The sequence below is a fragment of the Sorex araneus genome, chromosome 8, assembly GCF_027595985.1.
Source record: "Sorex araneus isolate mSorAra2 chromosome 8, mSorAra2.pri, whole genome shotgun sequence".
Lineage (NCBI taxonomy): Eukaryota > Metazoa > Chordata > Mammalia > Eulipotyphla > Soricidae > Sorex > Sorex araneus.
Genome location: NC_073309.1, coordinates 39,800,170 through 39,823,329, shown reverse-complemented (window position 1 = coordinate 39,823,329; position 23,160 = coordinate 39,800,170). Strand labels below are relative to the sequence as shown.

The 23,160-nt window shown below is 63.5% G+C and overlaps 1 protein-coding gene across 1 annotated transcript; it reads right to left on the bottom strand.

Annotated features, from left to right (window-relative positions):
* Positions 1 to 1,187: 1,187 nt before the first annotated feature.
* GRAMD1A (GRAM domain containing 1A) lies at positions 1,188 to 21,456 on the bottom strand. Its single transcript, XM_004600995.2, is given in 20 exon segments — positions 1,188 to 1,652; positions 2,987 to 3,107; positions 3,187 to 3,294; positions 4,042 to 4,129; positions 4,217 to 4,390; positions 4,489 to 4,592; positions 4,973 to 5,115; positions 5,219 to 5,337; positions 6,968 to 7,111; positions 8,087 to 8,285; positions 8,815 to 8,965; positions 9,101 to 9,213; positions 12,580 to 12,660; positions 13,011 to 13,106; positions 13,206 to 13,309; positions 13,447 to 13,531; positions 13,827 to 13,847; positions 13,960 to 14,170; positions 21,193 to 21,422; positions 21,424 to 21,456. Coding segments are annotated over 20 exon segments (2,418 nt in total). The 3' UTR covers positions 1,188 to 1,559.
* Positions 21,457 to 23,160: the final 1,704 nt, after the last annotated feature.

Below are 23,160 nucleotides of genomic sequence, written 5' to 3'. Positions count from 1 at the left end.
GCGCAGGGACGGGCTGGCTGGGTGTTTGTGTGGCACCCACAGGGGCAGCACGGGCTCACGGGAATTCACAGATCCTTTCTTCGGGATGAGCATCGACACTGCCCCCATCTTACGGATCAGGAAAGTGAGGCAGAGTGGGTCACCTGCATGCTCACGTGGCTGGAGGACAGGAGGGCTGCCCTCCCCCGTGTGCCTCCTGCCTCTGCCCAAATCCACCCATCAGGCGGAGGACTTGGGGTCCCACCCAACTCTGTTAACAGCTCCGGGCTGCAGTGAGGGCGTCACAGGGCCTCGACCTGGCAGGGTCCCAGAAGGGACCTTGCATCTAAAAGCAGAGAACGGGGCTGGAGCGAAAGCACAGCGGGTAGGGCATTTGCCTTGCACGCAGCCGACCAGGGTTCAAATCCCAGCATCCTATATGGTCCCCTGAGCACCGCCAGGAGTGATTCCTGAGTGCAGAGCCAGGAGTAACCCCTGTGCGTCTGGGTGTGACCCAAAAAGCCAAAAAATAAAATAAAATAAATAAAAGCAGAGACCCCAGGGGCCAGGTCTGCCTCACTACTGGGGGCTTCCAAGGGACCGTCGGGAGTCACTGTGGGGCAGGCTGACCCTCAGACCCTCGGACACCGAGCCGGGCGCCTCCTTGGTGCACCGCACACCCATGACCTTTGACCCAGCCATTTTCCAGCAGACACCGACCAAATGCCTCTCGTGTGTCAGGCTGCTCAGTGGCCACGTTCACCGCATTCTAAGAGTGGTTCTCCAAGTGGGGTCCCGAGCGCCACCCGTGTCACCTGGGAACTTCTGTCCAGGCCAGGCCTGCTGCGACCCCAACAGTGGGCGCTGGGGATGGGGTCCGGCCTCCCAGGGGTCCTGAGCAGGTGATGCTCGGTGATGTCTGAGACCCCACGGGACCCCTGCACAGAGCGGGGCGGGGCTGCGGACACACCCAGGGCTCGACGATGCTGGCCAAGAGTCAGGGCGTGGACCAAGCCCAGCCACCAGCCCCGAGCCTCCCTGCCCCCAATGAGGTCAGCCTGTGTGATAGTCAGGGCTTGCAGGCCACCGGGGACAATGAGGTCAGCTTGTGAGACAGTTGAGGCTTGCAGGCCACCCGGGAAGTGCAGACACCTCCCACCCCCACGCCCCCCTACCCCCCCGCCAGGGCCCTGAGGCACAGCCACAGCCATATCCAACCCTTTATTAGGGCTCTGTCGGCCCCCAATAAATATAATACATTAACCTCAGAGCTGAGGGAGTGGTGCACCCCCGAGAGGCACTCCCACCCCCAGGCTGGGCAGAATAAGTTAGCGGGGCCGGACCAGGGCCGGGCCAGCCCCCAGGCCGGGCGGGCAGTGGCAGCGGGACACGCGCACGCTGGTCTAAAGTGCATCTCGGGCCTGTGGTCCCCGTGTCGGCGAGGCCCCGGGGAGGGTGCGCGGAGGCCCCCGGCGCTCACACCGTGCCAGCAGTGGCCGCCGAGGCTCTGTGTCCCTCTGTCCGTGTGGGGGGGGGGGCTGGGGGGGAGGCGGGGAGAGATGGCTGCGCGCCAAGTGTCCTCAGGAGAGGCTGTCGTCCGGCCGGGGCGGGGCGTCGAAGGGCGGCTCCGAGACGCTGATTCCTTGCTGCAGCTTCTCCAGGGAAAACTTCATCTGGGGAGAGAGGGGGGGCAGGGAGGGGGTCACCGAGGAACCGGAGGTGGACCAGAAGCACGAGGGGTGGGGAGGGGCACCCCCAACCCCCACCAAGGTGACCCTGCAACCCCGGAGGCCAGGGTTCAAGTCCCAGCTCTGCTACTTCTGGAAGTTCCCTGGGCCACTGCGAATCAAGTGTGCGGAGTCCCTCAGCGGAGACAGGTGGGCTGCCTGCCCGTGTCTGGGGCGGGGGGCTATTCTGGGATGGGGGGGCCAAGGAAGCACTCAGGCGTGCCTGTGCCTCTGAGTTTGTGCCTCTGTGCGGGCGGCCGGGCAGGGCTGCCCTCCGGCCGGCCCGCGGGGACTGATCACAGCAGCCCCCTCCAGAGTGCCGGGGAACAGGCTGGTTAGTCATCTTCAGCACTTCACACCTCCCGCCCCTCTGCGCCTGCTGTTCTCATGAACGTGTGAAGTCAAGGCTCAACGGAGAAGAAAATAATCAGACCCTCACTGAGGATCAGCCCGAGCCCCCACCCCCCACCCCCCGGGGGTTCTCAGCCACCTGCGCCATCCTCACCTTGTCCACCTGCTCCAGCCTTGATGCCCGGGGGATACTGAGGGATGTGCCTGGCTGCGTCCCCTCCCCCTGCCCCGGACATCTGTGCCAGCCACCATGTGGTACCACCGTGTACCCTGAGCACCTACTGTGTGCCGGCCTGGAGCTGGCTCCCGCTGGTGGCCAGAGACCTGACCTGTGTTTCTTCCAAGCCCACCCCGCCCCTCCCAAAGGTCTCCCGTGGGGGAAGCGGACTGGCATCGCCACGCCACCAGAGGACCACGCGGCAGAAGCCTGGCCTGAAGAGTGCTGCCCCCCCTCCCCAACTGCAGTGGGTGTCTGGGGGACCCGCCCCCGGCCCTGCTTCTGGAGATGAGACCCCCATAGCCTTTGCAGAATTGGGTCCCTCCAGCGCCCCACGAGGGAAGCGGGTCACGGGGACCACACCTGCCTGCCTGCCTTCCCCGGCCCTGTAACGGGCTCAGTGATGGACACGCGACCCTGCTGGCCAGCGGGAGTGAGGTGTACCTCCCTGCCCATGCTGGGGGCTGAAGTGCCCCCTCCCCATATTGTCGGGGAGGTGGGGGGACACAGCCCAAGGGCCCATCATGAATTCCGAGCGCTGGATCCAGCCTGACCTGAAGTCAGCTACCCCTGGACCCTGTCCCAGGGCGAGGAACACCGTCCCGCCCCACCGATATTTTTCTGGCGGCCCTGGGAGGGGTGGGGCGGGGGAGAGGGGAGAAGTTCCTGGTTTCACAGAGAGGGGAGACGGAGGCCCCGGTGGCAGCCGCACCTCATCCAGGAGCTCCACGGAGGCGCGAAGGATCTGGCGCCACTTGCGCACCTCGCCGCTGTGGAACTGTTTCTGCAGCGCCAGGATCTCGGCCCACTCGGACGCCGTCTGCGGGAACTTCCTGCGGGGCGGGGGTGGGGCAGTGAGCTTGGGGCGGCGGCCCCCACCTGGCTCCCGCCCGTCCCCTGCATCCCACTCACCCCTTGGCCAGGGCCAGACTGTGCCAGGACTCGAAGGTCTGGGCTGTCCTCTCCAGGGACCAGAGGCGGTAGAAGAGGAGGACGTTGAGGGCGATGAGGACCACGAGGCTGCGGGCGGGTGGGAGGGGTCAGGTGTCAGGGGGCAGAGGTGAGCCACACGGCACACCTCCCGGCGCGGTGCCCCTGGCTGCCCCAAGTCAAGTCTCGGGGGGGATAGGGGATGCTCTGAGCCCCTTCCCGGGAGCAGGCAAGGAGCGGGGAGCCAGGGGGAGGCCTGAGCAGGCGGGGGGAGTACAGGACGCAGACCCCTACCTCACACAGATCCTGAGGCGGCAGCGAGGGGAGACAAAGCGGTGAGCGCAGCCGGCAGCTCCTGGCCACCCCTCCGCCCTCCCCGCCCTGGCCTCTGCCCCGCGGCGGGGGCGCCCCTCGGTTTCCTTCCTACGGCGGCACCCCACCCCGGGGCCCTTGGGAGTCTCAGCTCCGGCACCCTCTGCTTCCCCAGGACGCTTCTCCCGACTGGCCGCCCTCCGCCTGGACCTGAGTGCCCCCTGCCCAGGCCCCGCTACTGCCCCCTCACTCTGGCCGGGGGCCAGCTCTGTGCTGCGTCCTGCGTGTCGCCCCACCCGGCGTGGGCGAGGATCGAATCCCGTGAACCCCTAGGCCCGGTCTTTGGCCACCTCAGCTCCTCCAGAAAGGCCTCCCTGCCCCAGGTGAGGGGGGATGGGCTCCCCGGCAGAGCAAGGTGCCCAGGGGCTCTGCCAGGCACCGGCAGGCCCGATCTCCCGCCAGAGAGGCTAAGCGCTGGCCCCGGGTAGCCCGGCCGGCATGCAGATTCCCCAGGCCCCAACTCACACGACGCTGATGAGAACCAGGGCGCTGGGGAGCCCAGCCCCGGGACCCTGGTCCACAGGCGGCTCCGAGAAGCGGGAGCTGAGGGAACCTGCAGAGAACAGCTCAGGTCAGACGGTCAGCCCCGGAGCAGCCCGACGCACGCCCCCCCACGCCAGGCCTGCTGGAAGGGACTCACCTGAAGTGTGCATGCCAGCCCGGGCGCAGGGGTCGGGGTCGGGGTGCTGGGGCCCATCGCCGTGGCCCCTCCAGCTCAGGGGCCGCTTTCGCCTCCGCGGGCCTGACAGCAGCCCCCGCGCGTCCTTCCCGCTCTCCTCCAGGGACGGCTTCTCGGCCTTGGCCAGCTCCCGCTCTGCACACGAGAGAGGATGCTGCCTGTCTGCACACCGGGGGAGGGCCCCCCCCGCCAGCCCCGGACCCCAGCCCCGACGGACGGATGGCAGCCCCTACCCAGGTGGTGGAAGTAATCCTCAATGCCGCTCCAGGAGTTCTTCTCGATGAGCGACTTCACCAGGCTCCAGGGCTGCTTCCGGTAGCGGATCTCGGAGGACACGCTGCGGGCAGGGGCCTGGTCACCCTGATGCACGACCCCCCACCACTGCCCGTGGCTGCTCTGAGAGCCCCCCCCACTCACCGCCCCCACTGCTGCCCCACACAGCCTTGGACCCAACTCTCATCCCGCCCCCAGCCTGGGCACCGCCTGGGGCTCCTCTGCGCGGGCAGACGGCCCTGCCTGCACCCCATCTCTCGTGCGGCCAGCGCCCTCCCCCCCCACAAAGAGGGAGGAGGGCAGACCCGACCCCGCCGAGCTTGGGAAGGCCCCAAATCTGGTGCTTCAAGCTCCCCTCCCTGGGGGGGTAAGGCAAGCTCTGTGTCCCTAGGGGGTGTTCCCGTGCCCTGGGAGAGGGGGGAGGGGGTCCCCCCTTCCGCTCACCGGAGCCGGGCCTTGTTGCGGGGCAGGCTCAGGATGCAGTAGCGGTGTGCGGTGTAGAAGTAGTCCTGGTACGGGATGCCCTGCGTCAGCACCTCCGAGTCCACCACACACCCGCCAGCCTGCGGGCCGCGCCGGAACAGCGTCTGCGGACACCGGGGGGAGGACGGGGGAAGGAGGAGTCAGGCCGCCCGGGCCCCGGCCCCAGAGCCCCTCCCCACCCCACCCAGGCCCCGCGGCCGGGCCCACCTGTGTCTCCACCACAGAGGCGCTCTTGGGGCCCAGCGGGTTGCTGATGGGGATGGTGTAGGTCAGCACACGGCGCTGGTGGCACTTGCTGTCCCCACTCCAGGGGCTCAGGGTCACATCTGCGGGAGGGGCAGGATGGGGAGCGCAGCCACCCCCCCAAACCCTCCTTCCCCTGGGTCACACACCTCCCCCCCCCCAGCTCTCTTCTCCTTTCCTTCCTTCCAGGCACCTGAAACTTGAGAGGTTGGTGCTACTCAGAGAGAAGAATCCTCAGGGCACCTGCTCCCCTCTGGGGCCGTCTCCCCCATGCCTCAGTTTCCCTCTTTGTACCAATCCCAACTTCCACCAGAGGTACAGACGCAGGGCTCTGGCGCCAGTCATCACCTCCTCCTGGAAGGCCTCCAGATTCCTCACACCCACTGGTCCACTCTAGCTTCGACATCTCCCCAAACCTGCCCCTTTCTCAGGTCCCTGTTGCAGGAGCCCAGGGTGTGTGTGTCTGCCCTGAATCCTGGACCTCCCCTCCCCACCCCACCCCCATCTGTCTACCAGCCCCTCCTGCCTCCTCAGGTCTGAATGCATCTCTAGTCCAGCCCTGATCTGACTCCATCTCTGATCCAATGATACCTTCTTTTTTGGGGGTGTGGGGGTGAGGGGTGGGGGGTGGGTCACACTCAGTGATGTTCAGGGTCACTCCTGGCTCTGTGCTCAGGAATCACTCCTGGCGGTAGTCAAGGAACCATATGGGATGCCGGGGATCGAACCCAGGTTGGCCACATTTCAAGGCAGGTGCCCTCTCTGCTGGACTACTGCTCCAATCTGACCTCACCCCTTGTCCATCTAGACTATCCCAAGGCCCCTCTGTGGCCCCAGAGTCTGAGTTCCTCAGAAGCCTGACGTGCTGGTTCCTGTTAGGCTGCAGGCAGGACGGGGTCGGGGTGGGGGTGGATGCCCCCAGCACAAGGCAGGGCCTGCTTGCTGTGGAGGGGAGTGTGTGTGGGTCAGTCGGAGGAACCAGAACCCCGTGCAGCCAGCACTCACCTGGCCCTTCCCCTGCCTCCCCTCCCCACCCAGCTCAGTGTGGGGGTCCCCTGCATTTGCCTCTGGCCTAGGGGGCTCTGCAGGGTTGCAGGGCTGTGCTCCCCTTCTTTTTTTTTTTTTTTTTCATTTTTAGGGTCACACCTGGCGATGCTCAGGGGTTACTCCTGGCTTTGCACTCAGGAATTACTCCTGGTGGTGCTCGGGGGACCATATGGGATGCTGGGGATTGAACCCGGGCCGGCCGAGTGTAAGGCAAACGCCCTCCCCGCTGTGCTATTGCTCTGGCCCTGCTCCCCGTCTCTCCAGGGGAACTCAGTTCCTTCTCCACTCCTAGCTCTCAAATTCCCTCTCCTCGTGTGCTTTGCCTCTGGCAGGCCCCCAGCCTGGCTCTCGCCCTCCCTTCTCATCAGCAGGAGGTGTCTCCGCCTGCCCATCTCACCAGCACCCCCATCTCTGCACGGCTGTGATGGACCTGGCTCCCACTAACCACTACTGCTCCGGACGCACATCCCGGATGAACGGTGTTCTCCCGAGACCTGACAAGGCAGACACTGGGCTTCCCCCTTCCCGCCACACAGGGGGGCCTCCCGGGGCTGCGGCTGGGAGTCGGGCCCAAGGCCATCCGGGGACCGGATACTCGGTCTCACTGCACATGGATCTGCCCAGCTGGCTGTGACGCGCGGCCCCGCCACCCCACACGGGGCTGACCTGTGAACTTGCACTGCTGCAGGAAGCCCTGCAGGAAGGGCGAGTCTGAGAAGAGCATCTGCTGCAGCCGCTCGGCGCCCACGTGGAAGACGGAGTTGATGAGGAGGCGGCCGGAGAGGTCTGGAAGCAGCGCGGCCAGATCGGCTGGGGCACAGAAGGGCAGTGGGTGAGGCCGCTGGCAGCCCTCCCTCCACAGACCCTCTGCCAGACGCCCGGTGGGGTGGAGAGGCCGGACCCACCTTCCTGGGACAGAAGTTTAACCCAGGACACGACTCACTGCCAACAAGAAGACCCGGCAATCAAAGAGGTGGACTGGAGCTTTCAGCCAGTGATTGGCTCAGGGTGACACGAGACCGACCAGTGATTGGCTCAGAGGGATGGGAGACCACCAGTGATTGGCTCAGGGCCGGGCTTGGTCTCTACACTGGACCAATCAGAGGAGAGCCTAGAGCTCTTGGGGCAGCCACTGAGAAAAAGGGAGCTTTCTCTTGGCCGGATCTGTCTGGGGCGGAACTGGGGCTCTCGCTGCCCCCATAAAAACCTGGAGTCACCTGAGAAACAAGCTGGTGTAGGCAAATGGGGGCAGGGGGTGGGTAAAACGTAAAGAATAGCTAACACTAAGAGACCCAGGTACTTGACATGCGCTGGCCTCCCCGAGACTGCCCTGCCCGGAGGAGGAAGAGGAGAACGAGGTTCTGAGAGGTTAAGTCCGCGTGCCCAGTCGCAGAGTCAGGTGGCCGGGTCACCAGGATGTGAACCCTGGGGGTCTGGCTTCATGTCTGCGCTTATCTGCCCTCAAAGCAGTTTCAGTCATGATTATTTTTTTTTTGCTTGGGGGTCACACCCAGTGATGCTCAGGGGTTACTCCTGGCTCTGACCCGAGCCATTACTCCTGGAGGTGCTCAGGGGACCATATGAGGCGCCGGGGATCAAACCAGGGTTGGCTGCGTGCAAAGTGAACGCTCTCCCTGCTGCACTATGCTCTCACAGCAGGACACACGGGAGTCACCACCTAAAATCCACAATCTGCCTGCCTGTGTCGGAGGGCTTCTGGGGCCCCCCCACAAACTCCTCATTCAAACCCGCCCAAGAGGGGACTCACAGGCCAAAGTGACTCACCTTCCTCCCCGGTGGACGAGGAGGAGTTACTCGTGTCCGTTAACACTTCCTCACTGGGCAGGAGCTCCAAGGGGCCCAGAGAGGCGGGCCCGTCGGGTGGGGTGGGCTCTGAGCTGGCGGGTTCGGCCACTGGGGTCGCTGTCTGGCTGGAGGAGGCTTCTGGCTGTCTGTCTGTCTGCTCCTCCTTGTCCTCCTCTGCCTGCAAAAGAGGCTCAGACAGCTTGGCCCCTCCTCCATCACAGCCAGGGAGGCCCCCGGGACCCAACAGGCCACGGGAACTCGGGGCTGTAAGAAAACCAAAGTTGGGGGCGGGAGGCGCATGGGTTCCCTGGATGCACGTTGAGCCCCCTGAACCCCAAGTATTCCCAGGCTGGGCCCTAGATGCGGGCACCACCTTCTCCATACCCGTGGACCCCAAGTTCTCCCAGGCTGGGCCTGAGAAGTGGGCACCACCTTCTCCGTGCCCTTCCGCACCGACCTCACCACCGACACACCCACCATCCATCCGCCTGTCTCCATCCGCCCTTTTTCCCTGTCTCATCTCCAGCCTGTCCCTCCATCTATCCTTTTAGCTGCATCCCCTCATCAACCACATCTTTCCCCCTGACCACTTCCCATCCCTCCCCTCCCCCCACCCCGGCCAGATCACTCTCCACCCCCCATCACCCCTTCTTCCTCTGTCTCTCCCCTCTCAGCACCCTCCCCTCGCTCTCCCGGCCCCTCCTCACCCCGTGGTCTGCATCGCTGCTGGCCCGGGAAAGGTTGGGGGTGAGGCGGCCCCGGCGTGAGCCCACGGGGCTGGGCTCCTGGCTGTGGTCGGCCGCTGCCGCCGGGGCGATGTCACTCAGGGCAATCACATCGCCCACGTCCTTGGGAGTCCTGCAGGGGAGAGGGAGGGAGCGTGACCGCTGCATCCCCAGCACCCCCACATGTTTTCCTGGCCCACCCCAGTCCACTCATGGTGAGGCCGTCCCTCTCCAACTCCCAGGAACCGGCCACCGACCCCCAGCTCACCCCAGCCCGTTCAGCTGCAAGGGGCAGACGTAGTCCTCATCCTCGCTGGTGAGGCCCAGCTCAGAGCCGTAGCACTGATGCACCAGGTTCCAGAGCTCGTGGGGACTCAGCGTCTGGCGGGGCAGGACAGACCGTTGGCGTCCACCTCCCGGAGGCCACAGTAGTTCCCATGGCGTCCACAGGGGGGCAGCAGCACGTTCCCTTTCCAGTCCTCACCCCTTCGCAGCCGCACAGGAAGTGCTGTTTACCCCCAAGGTCCTCGCCACCCAGACTGCTAATGGCTGAAACGAAACCGGCTTGGCTGGGGCACAGGTGGCCCTGGGAGGGCAAGCCAAGTGTTTGGGGTCACACCAGTGACAGAGGCAACTCGGGGCCCTCTGGGAAGTGACAGCCCCAGGCCGGCTTCTCATACACACACAGACACACACAGACACACATAGACGCACAGAAACACATACACAGAGTGCAGGCTGGATGTGGTTCTCTCATCCCAGGACACACACACACACAGACACACACACACAGACACACATAGACACACACAGACACATACACAGAGTGCAGTCTGGATGTGGTTCTCTCATCCCAACACACACAGACACACACACAACACACACACAGGTGCAGGCTGGATGTGGTTCTCTCATCCCAGGACACACACACACACAGACACACACACACAGACACACACAGACACAAACACAGAGTGTAGGCTGGATGTGGTTCTCTCATCCCAACACACACAGACATACAAACACAACACACACACAGGTGCAAGCTGGATGTGGTTCTCTCTCCCAGGATACACACACACACACACACACACACACACACACACACACACACAAAGGTGCAGGCTGGGTGTGGTTTTCTCATCCCAGCACACACACACACACACACACACACACACACACACACACACACAACACACACAGAGTGCAGGCTGGATGTGGTTCTTTCATCCTGGCTGACTGCCACTGAGCTCAGAGGGGTGGGGACTGCCCCCGGCTGCCACCCACCGAGAGCCCATCTGGGTTGCCAGGGAGCCGCGAGGATTCATGGGTGCTGTCCTTCTCGAGGGTCCCACAGCCCTCGCAATCCCAGTCTGTTCAGGGTGAAGATCTCCCCCATCCCCAGGGGTGAATTACAATGGAGTTACTTCCCTTCATCTTCCCTGTGCAACCCAGGTGGTCCAGTTATAGGCAGAGAAGCCCCTACCCCCACCTCATCCCCTGCACCCCTTCCCATCCCCCACCCCCTTCACGCTAACTCAGTTAAATGAATGAATCCAGGGGCTGGAGCAATAGCACAACGGGAAGGGCGTTTGCCTTGCACGCGGCCGACCCGGGTTCGATTCCCAGCATCCCATATGGTCTCCTGAGCACCACCAGGGGTAATTCCTGAGTGCAGAGCCAGGAATAACCCCTGTGTGTTGCCGGGTGTGACCCAAAAAAAGCAAAAAAAAAAAAAAAGAATGAATCCAGGTACCACAAAGAACAGTGCCGGGCCCAGCAGCAGGTTTTTTGGGTTTGTTTTGTTTGGGGGCTATACTCAGCAGTGTTCGGGACTTATTCCCATCTCTGCACTCAGGGGTCCTCCTGGTGAGGCTCTGGGAACCGGATGGGGGGCCGGGGATCCAAGCTAGATCCAAGACAAGTGCCCCATCTACTGCACTATCCCTCTAGCCTGCAGGTTTTTTAGTTTAGGGGGAGGGGCACACCTGGGGCTGTTCAGGGTCTACTTCTGGTTCTGTGCTCAGAGATCACTCCTGGCAGTGCTTAGGGAACCAAATATAGTGTTGGAGACTGGGTTAGCCCCATGGAAGCAAAGTGACTTATCCATTATACTATCTCTCCAGTCCAGATTTTGTTTTCTCTCTCTTTTTTTTGTGGTGGGGGTGGCACACCCAATGGTGCTCAGGGGCTATTAAAATGTCCCTTCTGGCGGTGCTCAGGGGACCAGGTGGAGTCGGAAGTTGAACCCGGTGTGCAAAGCATGCACTCCCCCTTCTGTCCCCTCTCTCCAGCTCCTAAACGAGGCATTGTCAGTCCCCTTTGCTGCAGTTCCATACACTTGCTGAAACCCCTGTCTGGTTGTCTGTCAGAAACTCCTACCACCAGAAAGCCCACCCGAAGCTGCCACGTCACAGATAGGTGTGCAGGGTCAGCCAGAGGCCACAGGACATGGGATGCCATCTCCACTCCAGCAGCTAATGGAACACGGGGAGTTTCGCGTTTGAAGAGCACCCCACTCTGAGCCTGGGGTTTAAAGATCGCCCCACTGAGGGCTGGGGAGAGCAAACATGAACAATCAGCATTGAACGGTCCCTGAGCAATAGGGCGTGTGTCTAGCCCTGGGTGGCCCCCCAGCATGGCTGGGCACCAGTCAGGCCTGCAGAGCTGAGCTGAGAATCCCTAGAAAGTGGCTTGGGGCTCCCAAAACACTGCTGGGGGTGGGAGGTGCTTCAAAAACAGTAAATAAAATGTTTTACGGTTCCCAGCTTCAATTTCTAATGTTGAAAATTCTGCTTGCCCTACATCTAAACCAAAGCTCTTTGGAGTCTACAATGATTTCAAGGGTGTAAAAGGGTTCCTGAGACTATGAAGTTCGAGAATCATTGGGACCGGAGAGATAGGACAGAGGGTAGGGCGTTTGCCTTGCACGCGGCTGACCCTGGTTTAATCCCCAGCATCCCATATGGTCCCCAAGCACCGCCAGGAGTAACCCCTGTGACTCGCCGAGTGCGACCCAAAAATGAGAATCAGTCATATATCCTCTGCTATAACCTCATATCGAGTTGCAAGTATGCCAAAGGGTCACCCCAGTCATGCCCATTAATGTTTCTTGTACGGAAACATACAGTTTACAGAAATAGACATAAATATGTCTGGTGCTAACCAAGAAGCAGAGGTGATTAAGTTTTATCAGAAAGAAATGGAAGGGGGCCGGAGCGATAGCACAGCGGGTAGGGCGTTCACCTTGCACGCAGCCGACCCGGGTTCGATCCCCGGCATCCCATATGGTCCCCTAAGCACTGCCAGGAGTAATTCCTGAGTGCAGAGCCAGGAGTAACCCCTGAGCATCACTGGGTGTGACCCAAAAAGCAAAAAAAAAAAAAAAAAAAAGAAATGGAAGAACTGTGACCCTGTGACCCTGTCATACTGGTCCAGCCCCCATCAGTAGCCAGTGGCTACCAGACTGGACACTTCCATCACGGCAGAACCTCCCAGCAAATGCTGCCGAGAAACTCTCCAGAACCACGGCTGCGGTCAGACACGGCCGCCACACATGTCGAAACCCTCATTTCTGAGCATTAGGCCTGGCACCGCCCAGCTGCTGCATCTGGCCCTGGGGCTTGGGGGGCTACGGGGGAAGGTGCAGGTGCAGCTGGCCTGGGACGCAGGAGAAGGGCTGGGGGCATCCTCCCAAGTTCTCGTTCCCCAAGTGCTGGCCTCATAGCCCCCCTGGTCCAGGCCCACCTTTTCAAGTAGCGCATTCTGCCAGAGGCGGAAGATGAGGAGGAAGCAGCGGTCCCGGGCCCCGAAGGAGGTGAAGAAATGCTGCAAGAGAAGAGCGGGTGTGAGGGGTCAGACAGTCATGGCCACCCACAGAGCTCCTCCAGATCCCCGTACTCCGGACGATGCTGGGGTCCCCGAGATGCCCCCACTGTTACCAGAGTCGCTGTCTGGGGCCTGGAGACAGGCCGGAGCAGGTGGGCGTGGCGCCGAAAGCCTGGTGCCCACTGCTGCCAGGGGCTGGGCACCCAGGGGCAGAGCACCCGGGAAGTCTGCTGTGAAGCTTCCGGAAAACCTCCCTCTCCCCCGGGGGGCGGCAGCTGTCACGGCACTAGGAAGTGACCATGGGGGGGGGGTCAGAACGGGCTAGGGGCTGCAGCCCGCCCCCCGCTCACCTTCTCGCTCTCCGTGCAGATCTGGATGGCATTGGGGATCAGCTTGGCTGTCTTCTCCTTCTTCAGACACGTCACTTCCTTCAGCTGGATGGAAATCTGAGGACAAGGATGAGGACGAGAGGCAGGTAAGGCGGGTGGGGAGGGGCGGCACGGGGAGGCCCGCCCGCCCCCTGCCGCCCGCCTGCAGGGGCTCACGGTGGTCTCCCAGCGGAAGATGTTGCTGTAGAAGCAGATCCAGTTCTCGGACAGGTAGAGGCGGCCCTGGAGGAGGATTTCGCGCTGCAAGGCACAGGAGTAATCTGAGGCGGCGGGAGAGACGCAGAGCCCGAGTCACATGCGGGCCTGCTCGGCCGGCCCGGGGCGGGGTGCCGAGCGCGCGGGGGGGCGGGGGGGGTCGAGGGGCCAGGTGGGCACACTCACTCACTCACTCACTCACCCACGATGAGGCGCTCGGCTTCGGGGAGCTTGCTGAACAGCTTCCGGAAGTCCTCGTTGCGTTGTTTGTAGGTGGGGCTCAGCATCTGGGGGTCAGGGGGAGGTGAGGAAGGGGGGCGGAGGGAGGGCCTTGGAGCCCCTCACTCTGCCCTCCACAGCTGACACCGCTGCCAGGGAGGCTCTGACTGAGTACCCCAGCACCCCAGACTCTTTCAGGGGACACTTCCCTTCAGTCTGGTAAGGTCAGTTCCATTTCTCAGCGAGAGACCCAGAGAGGTTCATCGACTGGCTCTAGGTCACACAGCACGGGAAACCCCCACCCCCACTCCGTCCCCACCCTGCACACTCAGGCTCCCACACCAGCCCAGTGCGGACACTTACACTGTACCAGCTCTGCATCTTCTGCAAGAGAAAGGAGGGGAGTCAGAGGCCTGCCCCCCCACCCACACACACACCCAAGTCCCGTCAGGCCCCCTCCCTCCTCCCACCCCTCCCCACCCGGGCTGGCACCCACTTTGCTGTTGCGGATGAAGTTCCGGCTGCCCAGGCTGTGGGTGCTGGGTGTCCCGGGCACCCCGCCCTTCTCCGAGGAGCTGTCTGACCCCTTCTCCACCATGGCGCCCGGCTCCGGCTCCGGCGGGGGCCGGCTCGGGGGCAGGAGCTGCAGCCGCTTCCGGAGGGACGGAGACGTGCTGGGTGTGCTCCGGCCAGAGTGGGGGGTGGTGCTGGGGGGAGAGGGAGAGAGCTGGGGAGGCCAGCCCAGCAGCCCGGACGCCCCCCACTCCGCCCAGCCGGCCCCCTAAGGCTCAGCACTGAGGGGTCCTGCACCCTGGGGCACAGCCCGGGGGTGTGAAGTAATCGAATCCGCACACCTCGAGGGCTCCTGAGACAGTCCCACACTCGGGGCTGGAGCGATAGCACAGCGGGTAGGGCGTCTGCCTTGCACGCGGCTGACCCGGGTTCGATTCCCAGCATCCCATATGGTCCACTGAGCACCACCAGGAGCAATTCCTGAGTGCAGAGCCAGGAGTAACCGCTGTGCATCACCGGGTGTGACCCAAAAAGCAAAAAAAAAAAAAAAAAAAGTCCCACACTTGGGGGCGCCCAGCCACACCGCCGGGAATTCCCCCAGCGATCACGGTGAATAGAGCAGAACTTAACCTTCAGCTGCTGGGTGCAGAGCCCCCAGGGACCCCAGCCTGTGGTCAAGTATATTCTTTCCCTCCTCTGCAGTCCCTCTGACACGGACAGGGGACAGGAGTCTTGGCCCGGCTGTCTGAGCTGAGCCCTGCATCCTGGCCACACCCCCTAGTACAGCGAAAGTCCTGGGGCGCGCAAGGTCCTGGGGTGTCCCCGTTGTCACCTCTCTGCCCTCATCTCCCTCCTGCTGGCCACACCGGCGCTCTGTCCCTCAAGCTCACCCACAACATCCGCGCTGGCCACTCCTTCCCGAGCCCCCTCCTGGTCGTCAGTGGCTGCCATGGCCTTGGCAGCCGGCCCCTCCCCACACGCCTCCAGCCTGGCCTCGGCACCCCCGCACCCCTATCTCCATCACACACACACCCCCCAACTCCCCACCTCGTTTACTATATCCCAGACACTGGACTTCTGGTGGCCTCACGTGGCACTGATGTCCCAGCACCCAAAAGGGTACCCACATAGAGTGGACGCTTGGTGACAGTGATGGGGACCTGGCTGCAAGGGTCCCAGCCCGGGGAAGCAGCAGAACCAACAAATGCGAAGGACCCAATAAACGCCCCCCTGAGGGTGAGGGGCGAGGGGGGGACAGGCCAGCTTCGCCCTGCCCCAAGTCCTAGGCACCCCACCCAACTTCCCCATCTCCCACCTTTTCCAGGGAGATTCAGGCAGCAACTGGGACCCACTGATACCAGGAGGGCCCCTCAGGGCAGGCGCGAGGGTTCCTCCCCCGCCAGCGCCAGCCCCTGCCGTTCCCTCTGTCCCCACTGTCCACCCCCCGCTGCGATTCTCTGCGGGGAGTCCTGAGTTCCCTCTACTCCACACTCCCAGCCCTGTCTGGCCGGCCACTGACTCCAGGTCACTGACTTGGAACAGGCCCAGTCCCCAGGGGTCTGCCGGGAGCTCCTTGATGACAAGCGCTGGCGTCCCTTCCTGTCGGGTTGTCAAATGAAATCGTAGAAATAAATCAATAAGGGAAGTGGATGGTGACCTGCTGACCCCAGCCCTGGGGCTCGGAAAGGCTGCCTGCTCCCATCCTGCCCTCACGGCCTGGAGGACCCCCCTGCATCAGGACAGGTGGACCCCAGCTGGGCCCCTCGAGCCACCCCTCCCTCACGCACTCCCTCTCCCCCCACCTCCAGCGCCTGCCCGCTGTGGACTGCGCCCTCCACCCGGACACCCTTCCTGCCTCCTTCTCAGCCTGTCACCTCCCAGTTGAAACCACACCCCACACCCCCTCCCAGAGCCCCTCCAGCTTCCTCTTTCTCTGCAGCACTTCCCCCCACCTGCCTGTATTTCTCATCCCCACCCCCATACACACACACAGGAGGGTGGGGCGGGGAGGGAGCAGGCGGGCTCCCAGCTGTTCCCACTCAGGGCCTGGATCTCTTGAACCGAACAGGTGACGCCCCTCCACCCCCCAGCCCTGGTGGGCCTTGGCTTCAAGCAGGATACGGGCTAGGGACAGGGACAGGCCTGAGCGGCTTCCTCGCTGTGTGTCCCTGAGCACGTGTCTGACCCTCCCTTTGCCTTGAGTCCCAGAGAAAGGGAACAGTCCCGCCACCCACCACACACACACACACACACACACACACACACACACACACTCACACACACACTCACACACACTCACACACACACTCACACTCACACATACACACTCACAGGCTTCGGTGCCACCACTAGGGTCTGTGAGGAGACTCGAGACAGCTCCGTCCACAGCTACACAACAGACAACACACATACACCACGCAGTCCGGGCTTGGGGGCCAGTTTTGACTCCCCTAGGTGGCCCCGGGCATGGGGACAGTGACAGTGATAGCATACATATCCCAGGTGGGGCCCTTACACAGGCGCGGCCACCCTGGGAAGTTGTGACCTGGGTCACGTTGTGGGGCCCACCGGGACCTCCCGAGGAAGAAAGTGGGCAGGGCCGGGGTCAGATTGGCAAGGGTCACAGAGGTGAAGGATGGGCCAGGCAAAGGCGCGGGTGGCCCTGTGTGCGGGGACACAGAGGGACAGAGAACAGGGTGCGGGACTGGAACCAGCCAGGGCAGGACGGGGCTTGGCCCGTCTGAAGAGAGAGGGGTGGCCGGGGGCCCAGGAAGGACAGGAGGACAGAGGCCACCGCAGCCCTTGGGGGGGGGTGCTCAGCTCTGCAGGATCCCTCCCCCACCCTGTCCGGCCTCCGGGGAGAGGGCGCCTGAGGACAGCCACACACCCTGCCCAGGGCCGGCACCCCCAGTTCTAGCCTCTTGGCAGCCCAGAGAGGAAGTGCTTGGGGCAGGAACAGCCCGAGGCTGCGGCCCAACCAGCAGAGGGAAGGGAGGAGCCTGCGGCTGGAGGACCGTTACCGGGAGGACGGACGGACACCGCAGAGAATGGAGCTGGGCCACCGGTGACAGCACCGCCAGCTCGCTCGCTGGCTGTCCGCAGGCCCAGAGGCGGAGTGGGTGGGCCCAGAAGCAAACCTGGACGTGGTGCCACACACCAGAGTCACACCTACCCTCACGGCGGCGGGAGTGCCACAGGCACGCGGGTCCCCCCCAAGGGGCAGTGTCCCCCGTCATCCTGCCACAGCCACGCACACACACCCACCGCAAACCACCCCTAGCTGCGGGTCAATGGCATTCCCCCCACCCCCCCTCGCCTCCCCCCTACAAGACTCAGAGAGGCAGGGAGCCAGCCACATGGCCCAAAGACAGATGTCAGCGACCCCCGCCAATAGCCACACCAGGAGGGAAGTGAAGCCACACAGTCAGCGCTCAGGCCACTGCAAAGTGCAGGCAATGGAGTGGTCACTGCTGACACCCTCCTTCTGCCTGGGGGGGCACTGAGAAACCCCGTCACCCACCCCAGGGGGCTGTGGACACTCAGGACAATACGGTACCTGGATACTGGAGGGCCAGAGAGCTTTATAAACTCTCTAGGGAAAGTATCAGTCGGTATACTATTGCCAGAACCAAGGAGACACTCCAGATCTCTGGCAGGGGGGGACCCCAAGGCCACTGACAAGACACAAGGGGTCCCTCTGGGTCTCCCCACACATACAAAGCCCACCAGGCCCAGGCACGTCCAGCAACAACGCCACGAATGGACACACACTGAGACGGGGTGTGTGTGGGGGGGGAGCAAGCCCACACAGCGACGTGGCCGGCGGGCGCACGCGGCAGAGGGTCCGCCATGGGGCGGGCTCAGGGGGGGCGCAGACACGTGCACACGCCAACAACGCCAACCGCACTCGTGGGGCAGAGGGGGGCGCGCAGGGACCCCGGGACCCAGGGGGAAATGAGCCTCGCACCGGCCACGGGGCAACAGGGCCCTGCACTAGACGCAGGGGAGGCCGTGCCGGGCGGAAGGAGCGCGGGGCACAGCTGCTGGGCACCCCGGGAGCCCCGCCACGCACGGTCCACGCGCCCGGCAGGCTGGGCCGGAGGGAGGGGCCCCCCGCAGGCTCGGCGCGGCCTCCCCTGCCCTCCGGGGCCCGTCCGGCCCCGCGCGCGGCCCTCGCCCAGCCCCGCGGGGGCTCCGGACCCGCCGCGCCCCCCGTCCCCGCCCCCCGCGTGCGCGCGATCACCCCCCCACCCCCCGTCCCCCGCGCTCCCGGCCCCCCGTCCCCACCCGCCCGCCCGCCCGCCCGCGCGCGCCTCTTACTCGAACATGGATGCGGCGCGGCGGGCGCCCCGCTGCCGGGCACGGCCGGCCGGGCTGCGCCGCGCTGCGTCCCCGCCGGGCCCCGCGTCGCCGAGCCGGGCCGCCGCCCCCGCCGCGCCCGCGCCCGCGCCCGCGCCCGCCGCCCGCACAAAGGCCGCCGCCGCCGCCGCCCGAGGCCGCGCGCGCGCCCGCGCCCTGCGCCCGCCCCGCGCGTCACGGCGCCGCCCCCCGCCCGCCCGGCCCGGCCCGGCCCAGCGCGCGGTCCCCGGCCCCGCCCCTCCGCGCGCCCCGGCAGCTCGGCCCCGGCCCGGGGACCCACCCGCCCGCGGGGACCGGGACCCGGGCGGCGGACGCGGCCAGCACGGGGTGGGGGTGGGGGCGGGGGGGCGGTGTCGAATGCCCGGCAGGCCCCTGCCCTCGAGTGGGGAGGACGCTGCTGGGGCCCCGCCAGTCGGCCTGACCCAGTTCGATCCAGACTCCCCGGGCTGCCGTGGGCCGTGGCCCGGGGCGACGGACCCCGTTAGGCGGTGGGAGGGGCTTTCCCACGGGAGAGGGGGCGCGGCCCTGCAGCCCTCTTAGACGGGGGAGGTGAGGTGGGGGCGCGGGAACGTGACCGGCCCCCTGTCACTGTGGGCTCCTGCCCCTCTCTGGCGGTGGGACTGGCGCCTTGCTAGGCGGTGCTGGGGGGGGGGAGAAAATTCCCGCCCCTGAACACAGAAAGGGGGTAAAAACCCTACAGCCTCCCAGTGGAGCCCCCTTGGCCCCCCAGCCCCAGCGGGCAGCCGGGGATTTGCTCCCCACCCGCTCCAGGGCAGATGGTCCCAGGAGCTCCACCCCTCCCCGGCTCTCAAGCCTTCACCCCTTCTCCTGCAAAGCCACCCGGCTGTCTCCCCGCTTTGGAGGTCCAGAAGCCGCCCCCCACCTCCACCACCGCTCCGCTCTGCCCCATCCTCCCATACCACCTCCAGTTTCTCACCAAACTCTGGTCTTGCCCACGCTATGCACCCCAAGGGTCCTCCCGCCCCCCCCACCTCCCCTCCAGCCCACCCCAGCCTCTGTCCTCACCTGCTGGACCGGGCCGTTACCGTCCAGCCCCACGGCCTGCTCCCCATACAGCCCGAGGAGCCTGTGGTGCCTGTGTCACGTCAATGGTCAACTCTCCCGACTCAGCCCTTCCTGGGGCTGACCCTCAAGATAATGAAAGCAAAGTGCGGATGCTGTGGCCAGGCCCCACGTGGGGGAGGGGAGGGGGGGTTCACCTAGACTGCTGCCGCCGGGCTGTCTCCCCCTGCTCTCTGCTGCTGGGCCTTTGCACTTGCTCTTCCCACTGCAGAGGATCTGCTCAGGACCCCCCTGTTCGTCCCCCCACCCTCCCCGCCTCTCCCCCTCAGCCTGGCCCTCCACTCACCATCTCCCTGGGGCTCACTGCCTGAGTCTCACTCAGTCCTCTCCATATCTCTTGGCTGGCCTTCTTTTTTCAAAATACAAAATTGAAACTAAGAAATAGTTACTTCATCAGGAAAAAAAAATGTAATCCTCCTCTGTGCTTCCCACATTGTTGGACGTTTTGCTGTTTTTATTACTGATTTTTAATTAATGTATTTGGCTTCGGGGAGCCACACCTGGCGATGCTACTGGGTTACTCTTGGTGCTTAGGGGACCCTATGGGGTGCTGGGGATCGAACCTGGGTTGGCCGTGTGCAAGGCAAACACCCTACCCACTGTACTATCTCTCCAGCCCCATGATTTATCTATCTATCTATCTATCTATTTATTTATTTATTTATTTATTTATTTATTTATTTATTTAAAGAAATGATTCTATGTGCCAGAGAGATGACTCGGAGGGTTGAGTTCATGCTTTGCATGTGGAAGACCCAGGTTTGATCCCTGGTCCCCGAGGACCTCCCAAGTATACACAGAACTGGCTCTGTCTCCTTTTTTTCTACCCCCAACCCCATTTTCCCCTCTGGCCTAAATCCAAGCTGCTTTCCCTACGTTAGGATGTACCCACCCACACTGTAGTCTATTGTTCAATGTCCCTTAGAAAAGTCAAAGCTTAGGTTCCTACAGTATCATTTTGCAACTTGCTTCTTCCACCATTTCCTCTGAGGTTTCTTGCTGAGCCCCCTGATTCAATAGCTTGAATTCTGTCCATTGTGGAAGAAGACACGGAGATTTTTTTTTTTCAGAGGCCTCTTCTCTCTTGCAGCCTTGAACCTCCCAGTTCCTGACCTCTAGTGCCAGAGGTAGCATTTCTTTGCAGAAGTTTTATTTAAACTATTTCTTCTCTCTCCCCCTCCCTCTCTCCCTCCCTCCCTCTCCTTCCTCTCTCTCTCTCTCTTTCTCTCTCTCTCTCTCTCTCTCTCTCCCCATCCCCCCTCCCCCGCCCCCATCTCTTGCTTGTGACCTGCAACAGGAAATACCTTTTACATTGGCCTCTGGAAAACACTTAAAAAACACGCAACTTCACAAAAGCCCCAGGAAGCCCCAGTTCACCATGTCTCCTAGGTGGGATTATTTGCGATTCTATCCTGTCTTTGTTCGCAAGTCCTGACTCCGTGGCACTCCCTAGGAATTATGGCCCACCGGTGGGTCATCATCTCGAGTGTGGAAAAACAGAGTGTGGGTCAAAGGGGACCTGGTCCTTGTAAACAGGCTGCTGCTGGCTTTGGCTGAGTGGGTTGTCCTCAGACACAACCTCTCGGTTGCCTGTTTTTGTTTGTGTGTCTGTTTCACAACCTCAGGCCCCTGTGGTTGAACTGACCTTCAGCCCCTTACCTGCACGGTGAGCGAGTGGACACCACTGAGGCTGCCCGAGACAGGCCCATGAATGGGGCCCCAGAGACAAGGGGGACACAGACCCCACCCCCACCCCACCCCTGAGGGTTCTGACCTGCCCTGGCTTAGACAGTCCAGGTCTGGGGTCCTCAGCAGGCGCGGGGCTGGTGGGGTGCCTGGGGGCGACTCCCCATCACTGGACGGTGTTATGTGGATGGCGGGCACTTCCAGGAGCTTCCAGGGCTCGGGCGCCAGGTCCTCAGCCCCGTCCCTCTGTGGCTGCCGGCTCGGCCACTCTGCTGGGGGCACGGGCGAGTCCCGGCCACTGTCCTGGGCGAGGGGGGGGCGCCCAAGGCAGCAGAGGCAGGAGCTCGGCCATGAGGGCTGCCTCAGTGGGGGTCTCTGGGGGAGAAAGAAGAGAGATGGGGGGAGAGCCCCATTTCGTGCCCTGACCCTCTCCGTCTCCTATTGCCGGAGGACAGGACTGGGGTGTCCCAGAGGACCCAGCGGCTTCCCACCCCCACCCCCCCACCTCTTTCCTTCTTTACCCAGAGCCTCAGTTTCCTCTTCCAGAAACCTGAGAGCTCACAGCCCACAGCCTGAGGCGGCTGACACGGTCGGGGCTTTAAGGGGGCAGCGGGGGGGGGGGGGGGGGGGGGGGGGGGGAGTGGGCTCAGCCACAGCAGCCCCTCAGCTCCAGCCCAGGCCCAGGGGGTTTGCTGGTATCTACCTTCACCCCAACGCACAAACATGCACGCGAACACACACACACACACACACACACGCACATGCACGCACACGCATGCACACATACACATATACAGGCACACACAAGCCTACCTTCACCCCAACAAACACGCACGCAAACACACTCACACATGCACGCACACACGCACGCATGCACACATGCACACACAGAGGCACACACACGCACACATGCAGGCACACACGCGCACACACACGCACACATGCAGGCACACACGCACACACATGTGCACACACACACATGCGTACATGCGCACACACACATGGTGCTACGGAGTGGTGTGGTCAGGGGCCCGGCTGCTGTGGGCCAGGAGGCCTGGAGTAATGGCTTCGGGAGAAGAAATGCAGAGTCTGAGATTTCCTTATTTGCTCTGCAGTGGCCGCTCCCAAGACAGACGGAGGAAGGTGGCTGGGCTCCTTCTCCGCGAAGGAGCTGCTCCCGCATGGCCACGGAGCCCGCCTGGGCCGCAAGGGGAGACCCGGCCGGTGGGCCTCACTGCACCCAGCCCCCCGGGGCAGGCGGACTCCCCGCGTTTGGAGGGGACGCTGGCTCTGACAGGCTGAGCCTGGACTCCGGGCTCCTCCCGGGCGCCCCCAGCCCCCTACCTGACGGCTTCCTCTTCTTTCTGAGCTCCCGGGGGAAGGACAGCCGTGCCCTCCTCCCGCCCGCAGTCCTGGCCGGCCCGCAGAGTCACGACCTTGCGAGGGGCAGGAATAGCATATCCGGCCGGAGTCGTGTTCCCCTCTGGCCAGCTGTGCTGGGGGGGAAAGGACAGAGCGGGGGGCAGGGGCGCTCAGAGCACAAAGGAGCTGAAGGGGGGCCATCTTGCCCTTCCCCTGGACTGCCCCCCAGAGGCACGGCGCGGCCTGCGTCCCCTGGGCCTGCAGCCACCCCGCTGCTTCTCCACGTGAGCAGACATCACCCCCCGCTGGCCAGCGCCGGAACTTCCCGGCATTGTCCTCCCACCCTGCTCTTAGGAGACCCTCTTCCTCCCGGAGGTTCCCTGGGCCTTTGCAGGGCCCCCCGTGTCCGCGCCTCTGTCCCCCACTCACGAACCACCTGCACTCTTGTCTCAGCTCCGTCTGTCTGTCAGTCCTGCTCTCTCACGACCGGATGTAAGCCAGGGCACTTTTTTCTAGCCTTTCCAGTTTTACTAGAAAGTAACTGATATACACTAAAGAAGAAATGGAGTCCTTTAGTTATACAGTTTAGCGATCAAATGAACCCCATCCCACCCACATGCCCAGCGTGTCACTGGTAAGTCCCCCTGTGACTGCCTGGGGCCCCCATCCCAATCTCACCACTATCACCCTTCCA